Below are 11,523 nucleotides of genomic sequence, written 5' to 3'. Positions count from 1 at the left end.
AGGAAGGAAGGAAGGAAGGAAGGAAGGAAGGAAGGAAGGAAGGAAGGAAGGAAGGACAGGTATAATTATCTTCTGAAGAAAATGAGTTACAGTGTGTTTAACTGATTAATTCAATTTCTGAATGACAAAACAACAAATAGAACCCTGCTCTCCTAACTTCAAGTGCATTGCTCTTTCCTCCACAATCCTCTGCCTCTTGGGGAATGCATTCGATAGTGTGTTATCCAATGGAGAACTCTTCATTAGAAAAGTTCCCTGGAGGAGCTAGACTTAAAACTATTATTTTAAGGAAAAGAGGGCTGCAGCCTGGCTGATGGTGAATAGAAAACTTTCCCATAAATTTGGTACAAAATGGAGAAAAAAAACAGAGGAAAGGCTGTGTTCAAGGGAAATGTAGGGGTAGGGTCATGGAAAGGAACAAGCATTAATTAAGTGCCTATAATGTGCCAGGAGCCATGTTAAGTGCTTTACAAATATTGCCCCATTTGATCCTCACAAGAACCCTTGGAAGTAGGTGCTGTTATTATCTCCATTTTACAGTTAAGGAAACTGAGGCAGATAGAGGTTAAATAACACAACTAGTAAGTGTCAGAGGCTGGATTTAAATTCCAGTCTTCTTAACTCCAAGCCTAGGGCTATATCCACCGTGCTGCCTGGAATGTGGGTGTCAGTGAAACCTAGACAGGAATGTTAGGGACAGCTTTTGTAGAACCTTGAATATTTGTCTGTAGGAATAAAGGGAAATGCTCTCTGATGGTGAGGGGCATCATTAGAGTAACAGTGTGAGGCAACATGGTTTTGTGAACTAGATATCTAGCTAAGTTTGCAAAAGATCAACTTTCCACTGACTGTTTGGCCTTGGGCAAGTTACATAAACTCTCCCAGTTTTGGTTTTCTTATCTATAAAATGAGGATAATGATACTTGGACCACATAGCATGCGGTAAGTACAGTTTGGAGTGGAGAGAGACCAACAAGACAGATTGAAGTAATTCACATAAGCTAATGAAGGTCTGGAAAATAGATTTGGTAGACCAGAAACTTGAGAGAAGAGAAAAGGAAGAGTCAAGAGATTTAAGAGGGGCAGTTAAGTGGCACAGTGGATAGAGCACCGGCCCTGAAGTCAGGAGGACCTGAGTTCAAATCTGGACTCAGACCAAACACTTGACACTTACTAGCTGTGTGACCCTGGGCAAGTCACTTAACCCCAAGCCTAAAAACAAAACAAAAAGAGAGAGAGAGAGAGAGAGAGAGAGACAGAGAGAGAGAGAGAGACAGAGACAGAGACAAAGAGAGAGAGAGAGAGTCAGAGAGATTTGAGAGTTATGGTAGTTGAGTTAGCCAGATTTAGTAAATGACAACATGTAGAAAGGAAAGATAAAGATGTTGAAAAAATTATCCTGAAATCAGGGCTCAGAGATAAGATCTTGGGATAATGGCAATGCCCAGAAATAGTAAATATATATATATATATGTATGTGTGTATATATGTATGTATATATATATGTATGTATCAAGAAATTACATACCTTTCACATGGAAACAGAACCTCTTGATCCTCTTCTTCTTCTTTAAATTTAATAATAATCTTCTCAAGAAACCATCCATTGCCTGGGTTAAATTGACAAAGAAAAATAACTCCACTTTTGAAGTCCTTGGCAAGAGGTATACCAACCTCTACATTTCAATTTCCTCTATAAAAATCTACATTTTCCATTATAAAAATCAATTAACAAAAGTTGATTGATGAAATATACTAAGATGTTTAATAGGATAGGTAATATACACATTTCAAATCATACCAGCAGAGAAACTAGTGCATGAACAGGTACAAGTGACTTCTTCATTTATTATTCATGGAAAAGGACTCAAGATCCAGAGAATCATAACATTTAAAGACATAAATAACCTTAAGAAGCAGCATGGCATAATACATAGAGAACCTCCTGTGATCAAGCATTGCCTTTGACACATGCTGGTTGTATGATCCTGGGCAAGTCATTGAACTTCTCACTGCTCTAAGATGAAAGGGTAACAATCTATATTAGTGGAGGAAGTTCCTCAAGGAGCTTTCTACATCAATGGTATCAAACTCAAGTAGAAATGGAGACCACTAAACTATTCATAAGGATCCATGTGGGCAACATACTGATTTAGAAAGCAACATATTAACATTATGTGTGTTCAATTTAGTTCAATAAACATTTGTTAAATGACTACCATGCACCAGACATTGTGCTAAACACACTAGAAACAAAAAGAGCAAAAGACAGTCCCTGTTCTCAAGGAGCTTACAATCTATTGTATTTTTATTGATTTTGTTAACTATTTCAATATATTACAATTTATTACAATAGACTATATTATAATCAATTGTAACACAATCAATTGTATTTTATTGATTTTGTTAAATATGTCCCAATTATATTTTAATCCAGTTCTGGGAATGTTGTTCAGCATTCAGCATATTTGGTACATCTGCTCTACAACAAAAAATCATGGGCCTGGTTCTCTCACTTCCTCCCCAAAAAAGGAAGGGTCTTAGAAATTACATATGTAGTCCCTTAAGGTTTTCAGAAGGCTTCCCTCACCATAACCTTGTAATGTATGTAGTATAAGTACCTTCTTCATTTTACAGATGAGGGAACTGTGGCTCTGAAAAGCTGAGGGATTTGCCCATCATCAGGTATACATATTAGGCATCTGAGCAGAATTTGAACTCAGGTCTCCAGACTCCAAGTTCCACATTCTATTCAACTATTCCACTCTTTCCTTTATCACAGAATTCAGAGCTGGTCAACCTTATGATTTTATGGATGAGGAAACTGAGCCTGAAAGAAATGACTTGCCTAAGACCATATAAGCAGTATGTAGCAGAGTTGGGATTTAAATCCAGGTCCTTTGATCTTAATGTCAGTACTTTCCCTACAATATTTACTGCACCTTGTTTAAGCAAAGGCTGATACTGTTCAGTAACACCATCAGAATCTTGAGTCAGATTTTGTCTATCCCTCAGCTTCTCCAAAGAAATTGTATTGATTTTTCTTGGACACCAAGGCTGAAAAGAAGTACTCTTTAGTGCACGAAAGTAATAATTGAGACTGAATACAGGCTAAAAAAAACTTTTTTGAAGAACTTCATGTTCTGCAAATTTATTTCACTTTTCAAAGGGAACTTCTTTAAAATGAAATCATTGCTGGAAGTCATCTTTCCAATTTGAAATGACTTGAAGATAAAATAGAGGCATATCAATCTATAATGAATTTGCATGGCAATTTGAAAAGTGCATAATGTTCTTTGGATCTCAGTGGATTGGTAGAATGAGTAGAGTTTTGTCAGATGGTTGGGAAACTTGAGGTGGAAAGGAATGGGGAGAATTGAACCACAACTTATTTTCAGGGAAAAGAAATGTAAATAGCTTATATTTATACATCATTCATTCTTTCCCTATAAAACAGCACATGATCAAGTTTTTCATTTGGTTGGTGGGTTTTGTTTCAAATAAAAGCTGTTAAAGGCAAAGATTTTAGCTGTTAAGAATTCAGCAGAATCAGTTCAAATTTGTTACTACTATATACTGAACCCACTAGAGCTGGGTAAATGGAGAACTGGTTCTAGGGGCTATCTCCTGGAATACACCTAATTTTGTTAAGGAACACACTGTGTTCATATACTGTATCTTACAATCATCAGATTTCATCTGCAGTTCCTTTATGGACCCAAAAAAGTTAATGATATTCCATAGGTGCCTCATTTGCAAAATAAGGAAGTAATTGTCATGGGGACTATTCAATTCAACACATGTAAAAACCAGATAAGTTGTCTGCATTTGAAAGAAGAAAGAAGAAATAATAAAATAACTAATGCACAAGGCCTCTCAACAATATTAAATAGTAGATACATCTGTCTCATCTCTCTTTCTTGTACCTCTTTCCTATCTTTGAGTATGTTCTTTTTCCATAGTGCCATCATGTTGCTCATCCCAAGTTCCCATAGTTCACAACCGAATCTACTTTCTTCCTAAATGGGCCATGCTCAAAATGACTTTCTTTTTCCCACCTACTCACAGCCCAAACTCCCATTCCCTCAGTTGAGAAAGTCTTTGCTAAGAAGAAAGCAATCAGCATAGTGGGACAAAAATCACTGGACTTGTCACGTGGAGGCCTGTCTTTGAGTCCCAGTCTAAAATTAACTAGATGGGTAGTCTTGCTAGGTGATGAAGTATATAGAGCACCAGACCTGGAGTCAGACCTGAGTTCAAATCCAGCCTCAGACACTAGCTGTGTGACACTAGGCAATTCACTTAATCCTGTTTGCCTTAGTTTCCTCATCTGTAAAATGAACTAGAGAAGGAAATGGCAAACCACTCCAGTGTCTTTGTCAAGAAATCCTAAATGGGGTCACAAAGAGTCAGACACAACCTAAATGACTGAACAGTGGTGATCTTGGGAAGTTACTAAAGCTTAATGTCTTCATTTTAGAGTCTCAAAGAAGGCAAATGACTTGCCAAGGTTGCACAGCTAGTAAGAGTCAAAGCTGGGATTTGTACCCTAGGATTCTGACTCCACACCTAGAGCTTCTTTCAATACACCAATTTCTTCTATCCTGGGCTTCTGGGTCTCTGGGAACTATCATCCTAAGCTGCATAGTAAGAGTGGAATATTGAGCCCTACTTAGTAAGGACACTTATATGGTATGATTTACTTGTCTATACATACAATGTCCTCATTTTAAATATGGTCTAAGGTTATCTTCCAGTTGTATAATCCCAACCTTTTTAGATTTTGATTAAAAATTCAATTTTAAAACACAATGGCTAAATTTAAGTACAGATTGAGCTTTCATTTTCTTCTCATTGAAAGAAGTAATTTAACATGAACAGAAAGGGCTTTTCTAGAGCAGTAAAACTTTCCCTTAGAAAGCCTTTCAAATGTGTTACTATTTAGAATGCAGCATTTAAGGTTGGTTCTTTTACCAACAGATCAATGGAAATATAAAGAGTAATATTTTATTGAAGTATTTCAATTCTTCTCTTTGAATTTAAATATCCTGTTTAGTTCTGTAAAGATAACTCACAGGCCCAAAGTGTCTTCACCTTTAAAAATTGTTAAAACAAACAAACAAACAAAAAGTGTTGAGAACCTCATCCAAATACTTCACTATACCATACCTATATAACTTTTCTCTGACTAAAACTTTGCTGAGGAGAAAATTAATAGTTTAGAAACAAAATTCCTTACATATAGCTGTCTAAACTATTTCTTCCATTTATGACTTATTTTTTAAAAGTATATTCAAAATCCTAATGGTCTATTCCCTTAATGTTGTATTTCTTCTCTCTCTCAGGAATCTTGGTAGCATATCAAGTTAAAAACAACAGTTTGCCCTTCTTCCAATCCCTTTAAATTCATCATTCAATCATTAAGCATCTTATAAAGTACCTACTATGTGCTAGGCATTGGGAATACAAAGACAAAAATGAAATAGTCTCTACCCTCACGGAATTTACATTCAATGAAGGGAGAAAATATGTACATTAATATGTAGACCCAAGACACATAGAAAGCAGATACCTAATTTCTTCTTACCTTTGCCTTCACGTATATAGAGACACACATGCAAAAATTTCTACCTTCTCTTTACATTCAAGAGGTTATTCACTGGGGCTTTTTCTAAAGTATGGTTCAGTTACTGTTCTTTCTGTATTTAGACCTTCTAAAATGCCTTGTTAGCCTTCCCCTTGGAGATCTAATGTCAGAATGATCAAACAAGCTCATGGGTAAGTCAAGGATTAATAACTACTCTGTGAGCTTTCCCACTTATCTTCATGGTGTTTCATGGGCTGCCAGCTCTTTGCCTAACTCTACCCAGAGCTTTTAGCTACATGTGCCATTGGTTTACACTGGTGGCTGAGTGAGAGGGCATCAAGAGATCAGTTCTGACCTAGTCACACTACTGAAAACAATTCAAAATATACAATCCTACTAATGCCAAGTCAGAATTGTCACCTCTCACAAAGGATGGCATAATTGTTCTTGCTTCTTTTGGTTCAAACTCATATTATTGGCTGTCTCTCTAATAGTTACCACCTGATTCCTTTTATAAACTACTTATTTTCTCCTTACCCTGCTTCCTTCTCTTTTTGCCATTTTCATTTTAATTGTTCTGGAAAAAAAGCCTACTTTCTTTTAAATGATATTTTAATGTTACTTCATCACATTTCAATAGTTTACTTTTCTTTTTACCCAAAGCTATATTATTCTTATAAAGCCCATGTGATATAATAAAGAAGACACTGAATTTAGAATTATAAGATCTGGGTCCAAGTTCAACTCTGTGGCTTCCTAGCTACATGAGTCTCAGCAAAATCAGGTAATATCCCTGAGCTTCAGTTCCCTCATTGATAAAATGAAGATAATAATACTTGCAACAGCCTTTGCGAGGATCAAATGAGCTAATATACTTAAAGTGCCTTGTAAACTATAATGTACTATATAAATGCAAGCTACAATTAGTAATAGAAGTAGTAGTATTAACGGTGATAGTAAAGTGTACTATGCCTGGAAACAATTTGTTGACTTTTTTTTTAATCCTTGGCAATAATGTGTAGCAATTATCAGGTCTTAATAACTCATGTTTACATAGTGTTTTGTTATCAGAAAGCACCTTACATACTTTATGATGTTAGGCAGGTTAATAACCTTTGTTGGCCTATTTCCTTATCCATAAACAAAGGGATTGGATTAGCTACATAGCCTCTTGGATCCCTTCTATCTCTAAATATATGTTTCTATAATCCCATTCTCCCATTTGATTCTCACAGAACCATGCAAAATAGTAAAAGTGCCATTGCCCCCAGTTCACATATGAGAAAACTGAGGTAAAGGGAGGTTAAGAGACTTGCCCAAAATTACTCCAATCCAAGTTTTCTGATTCCTAGACATGACTCTCAGTAACCAAGCTATTTCAAAATGTTTGATGTTGAATTTTATTTTAGCATTAGCTTTACTTGTTATATACACATAAGTAATAGCCATAAAAGGGATTTCCCTATCACTGCTTATGTGGGCTCTGCTATTTTACTTTTATCATCAGTATAACCTAACTTTTCCACTGACCTGAAGAGTTTGAAAAAAAATTCTCATCAGAAAGCTGCCTCTTACCTGGACCAGCCCCATCATGACTAATTAGAACTTTCTTCAGATCTCCAAGAGACACAGCCCTAACGACAAAGATGTCCACCTACACAATGAAAGAATAAGATGAAGGCATGTTATGTATGTGTAGCGCTTTGCAAACCTTAAAGTGCCATGTATGTGTTAACTCATTATTTTCTCTGAACAAACATTAATGTAAATAGAGTCATTCTTCAACTAAGTTATCTGGAAAGAGTTAACAGTTAGATAACCTACAGTCAAACTGGTGATAAGCTTGTTTTTGCAATAGTAAATATGCTTTCTTGTCTCTGGGTCCTGATGCTGCCTCTCTCACTTATGTCTGTACCCTTGGGTCAATCACTTAACCTCTTTGGGGCTAATTTTTTGAATCTCTCTCCTCTCTAGGTTTTCTTGGCACTGTTCTTTCTCTTTGGTGCTTCTATACATTCGACAGTTCCTTCTCAGTCTGCTTGCTAGATCTTCATCCAAATCATGCAACCCTTAACTCTGGGTACCAATCCCCAAGGCTCTGAGCTGGGGCAGCTTCTCTTTTTTCTTTATTCTATCTCACATGGTGTCCTTATCTGTTCCCTTGGGTTCATTATTTCTCTACAGATGATTCTCAGTTCTATATACCCAACTCTATTCTTTTTCTTGAGTTACATTACTAGCTCAACAATTGCCTTTTGGTCACCTTGAATTTTATGTGCAGTAGGCATTTCAAACTAAGAAAAAAACAGAACTCATTATCTTTCTAGAAAAACCCTCCCCTCTTCCAAACTTTCTTATTACTGTTGAGGGCATCAGTAGCCCCTATGCTCTCAACTTCGCTTTCATACTCAAGTGCTCACATTTATTCACACCATATGTCCAATCTGTTGCCGAGTCTTATTGTTTCTACCATCAAAAAATCTGTTGTATATTTCCCTTACCTCCTCTCACATAGCTACCCAAAACTATCTCACCAACTCTTGGCTGAACTACTGTAATAGCCTTCTAACTGACCTCCCTGTACCATCACTTCTCATTCCAATTCATCCTCTCTTTAGCTGCCAAAATGATTTTACTAAAATGATGCTCTGGCCATGTCGTCTCTCTCTTCAAAAAACATTGTGTTGGTGGATATTGCACACATAATATGTGTGCTTATGATATGTATTATATATATGTGTATATATGAATAAAAGAGGATTTAAATTAGGCCCTTATTTTGCTCGAATCAGTATTAATCAGTTCAGTATAATTATTCCGTAATAGTTAGCAATTATTAGTGATATACTCATCTAGTAATATACATTTAGTCAGTCTTGTCAATTTAACACAAGTATAGAAATTACATACATTAATAGATATTTTACGTATCTTAGATACAGGAATAATTAGATACGGTTAGATTGGTTCTTTCTTATAATAGGCCCCAAACTTTAAACTACAAGCTATAAGTTTACTATTCACTAATCTGTTATGAAGTTCACTTTCCTAACCACAAGAATACTGACTAGAGAACCTCCATCCTTTTGAGTGATGAGTTCATAACGAAGCCCAGCATAAGGGGGATGTCTTAACATTATATGTTAAGTTTTCCAACTTTTTGTGTCTCTGGACCACCCTCTCTTGCCCAGTGTGAGCAGGTGACCATCTTATGACCACTTAGTCACCAGAGATGACCCTGGCCTTGCCCATCCTGTGACCACCCATGCTGGTGCATCATTTCTGGCTCTCCTGGAGGGTCAAAAGCAAGGTCTATCAACTAATGAGACTGCATTTTACTTTGCCTCTTCTGAGTGTCTGGGTATCTGGGTAATACTCTAAAAGTAAGGCCACGGGGACCAGGAGGCATCCCAGATTGTGAGGAAGATCTGAAGTCCACTTCATTAGAGGAGACCATGGACCCTTTAATAAAATGCTATTGGCTTGGAGCTCTGCCTCAGTGGGTTTTTTTTTTTCTTGCAGATTGTATGTATATAAATACAAGGTAGTTAGGGAGGGCACTAATGGTTGGAGGTATCAAGAAAGGCTGTAGATAATGATGCTTGAACTAAGGAAGTAATGGATTTTACATGGCAGAGGTATACATTACAAGCATGTAAGATCAGCACATAGAAGTCACACAGTAAATATTTTTTTTAACAATAGAACCACAAAATCATGGGTCTCATTGCCACCCAGCTTCCAGAGGTGGAACTAAGTCTAGAATTCATTTCTTTCAACTCTTAATCCAGAGGCAAATAATATGAAAAAAATAATTATAATTCAAGGAAAAGGGGAGAATTCTTCAATGAACTGTCTGAACAATAAGTGATATATGAATTGAACATTGGGGAGATGGGGTAGAGTGCATCTATCTGGTAATGCATATGAAAATTTGGCATATGGGAGAGGGCAGAACTGTCAAGATTGTGGTAGGAAAGCATTATTTTTTTTTTACCTGTGCTTGTTGGAACTTGACCTTGTTATTCTTGGATTGATGAAGCTTTCGTTTCCCAGAATCTCCCCTGGTTCCAATAAGGTTGATTAACACATTAGCATCTGTTTCAGCTCCTAGCTTTGAGCCAGTGTAGACATGAATCTCATAAGCCACCACTAAAACGTGAGAAGTGTACACTATTATTTCATTCATTTCTACTTCTTCCTCCTTTTAAATCTACCTAAAGCATACTTGAAAAGGAATCAGAAAATGCTTTCACTTTCCTGTCTGTCCCATGCTGCAAGGTCCCTGGACCCAGATCTTATTTTTTTTTTTTCAGTTGGAACCCAATTCAGAATCTCCCAGCTATTCCTGGAACTCCTGCTTCAAAATAATTATTACCAGCAATTATGCTCTCTCAATAACCACTACACTTTTCCAGTTATTAGAGGGACTTTTATTAAAAATTCTCTCTCTTAATTAGATGAAAGTGGCAATTTTTCTTCCTGAAGTTTGGCTGTTCTAATCACAGCTGGTCACTCATGCTGCTACTTCACGAACATTACTATTCCAATAATGGGGATTTTTAATAGCCCTCGAGAGAGCGAGAGGAAACTACAGAGATCCTAAAGAGATGCAAATTTAAATACAATCTTTAAAAAAGAGTCTGGAGGGGAACTAGCACATTATAACTCAGTAAATTTGACCTTAGGTTTAGGGCAATTTCCAAGATGTTAATAAAAAGGTATTAATTAGGAATGAGTTTATTCACGCTAATACTGCTAAAAATGAATAATAATTTGGACATAGAGAATGTCTTTTACTACAAAGGCTTCTGAACTGTTTAGAACTCAGACTACTCATCATCGTGCAAATGCATTCACAGAAATTCCCATGAACATTTTCCAAAGTACTAAGACATGAAAATGCAAGAAGTTGGAAAACAATGTGAGTGAGGAACATTGCCTGTGTTTTCATCAGGCAGAACCTTTAAAAAGACAAATCTGCTTATGTTGGGAAATGTTAAAAAACAGAACCAAACAGAAATTATAGTGTAACTTTAATGCTTTGAGAATCTGTGAGTTTTAGTGGTTTAGGTCCTCCCTCCACTAGAGATCACGACCTTCTGTAGTTTGTTAAAATGTCTTTGAGAGTTACTCTCATCACCCTATGGTTAATCTCATGATTAATATCTCTTAAAAGAATTCAACTGATCCTCAGAAAATAGACAGGTCAGTATAGTGGATTTTCATGTGAAACCCTTCTAATTTGGTAAATCTCTGCCAGGGCTTCTACTTTACTGACATAGATTTTGAGAGCCCACAATCCTCTTCAAAATGAGAAGGAATGAGAGATGGGCAGATAAGAACTATCCCATCCTAAAATACTCCAGAGTAAAATGCTATTGAGATTTGTTCTAAACCATCAAGAGACATTTGCAACTAAATTGCAAAACAAGGACAAGGCAAAAAACAAACAAACCCACAAACTTGTTAATTTCTTTCTTTTTTTTTTTAAGTAACTGTAGTTACCAGATTTGGCAAATGGCAAATCTCAAAATGAAACAGAGCCAAATCAATGTTAGGTTTCATTTACAGTTATCAGTAAGGAATCTTTTGTATTAAAAAGCATTGAAGACTATCACTACTGTGAGAAAAGAATGCATCTATCAAACATGACAATGAAATACCTGCACAAGGGTTTACATATGTTTTTTTCTCTCTTTTTAATAAATTTAAACTTAAATACACAATAAGAAAAGAAAAAAAACCATTATAAATATAAATATTGAAACTTAAATACAAAATAAGAAAAGGAAAAAAAGTATTGCCTTAGCAAAACATGAGAGGATTCAAAATATAGAGCAATAAATTTCCATTTCAAGAAAGTCTATATAATAAATACTATGCATTGTGTTCAGAGCTATCCATCTTTTCTTTGCTTCCTTGTAACTTTTCTT

General features: G+C 36.1%; 1 protein-coding gene across 1 annotated transcript in view; it reads right to left on the bottom strand.

The window, feature by feature from the left end:
* The window catches only part of LOC114053992 (lipoxygenase homology domain-containing protein 1-like), a 657,625-nt gene that overhangs the window by 247,264 nt on the left and 398,838 nt on the right, over positions 1-11,523 (bottom strand). Inside the window, 3 exon segments of the mRNA XM_027877094.1 lie at positions 1,529-1,610; positions 7,163-7,241; positions 9,585-9,739. Coding sequence (XP_027732895.1) covers positions 1,529-1,610; positions 7,163-7,241; positions 9,585-9,739 — 316 coding nt within the window.

This window comes from Vombatus ursinus, unplaced genomic scaffold (assembly GCF_900497805.2).
Source record: "Vombatus ursinus unplaced genomic scaffold, bare-nosed wombat genome assembly UNPS02014812.1, whole genome shotgun sequence".
Lineage (NCBI taxonomy): Eukaryota > Metazoa > Chordata > Mammalia > Diprotodontia > Vombatidae > Vombatus > Vombatus ursinus.
Note: the sequence above shows the minus strand (reverse complement) of the source record. Positions and strands in the feature narration are given on the sequence as shown.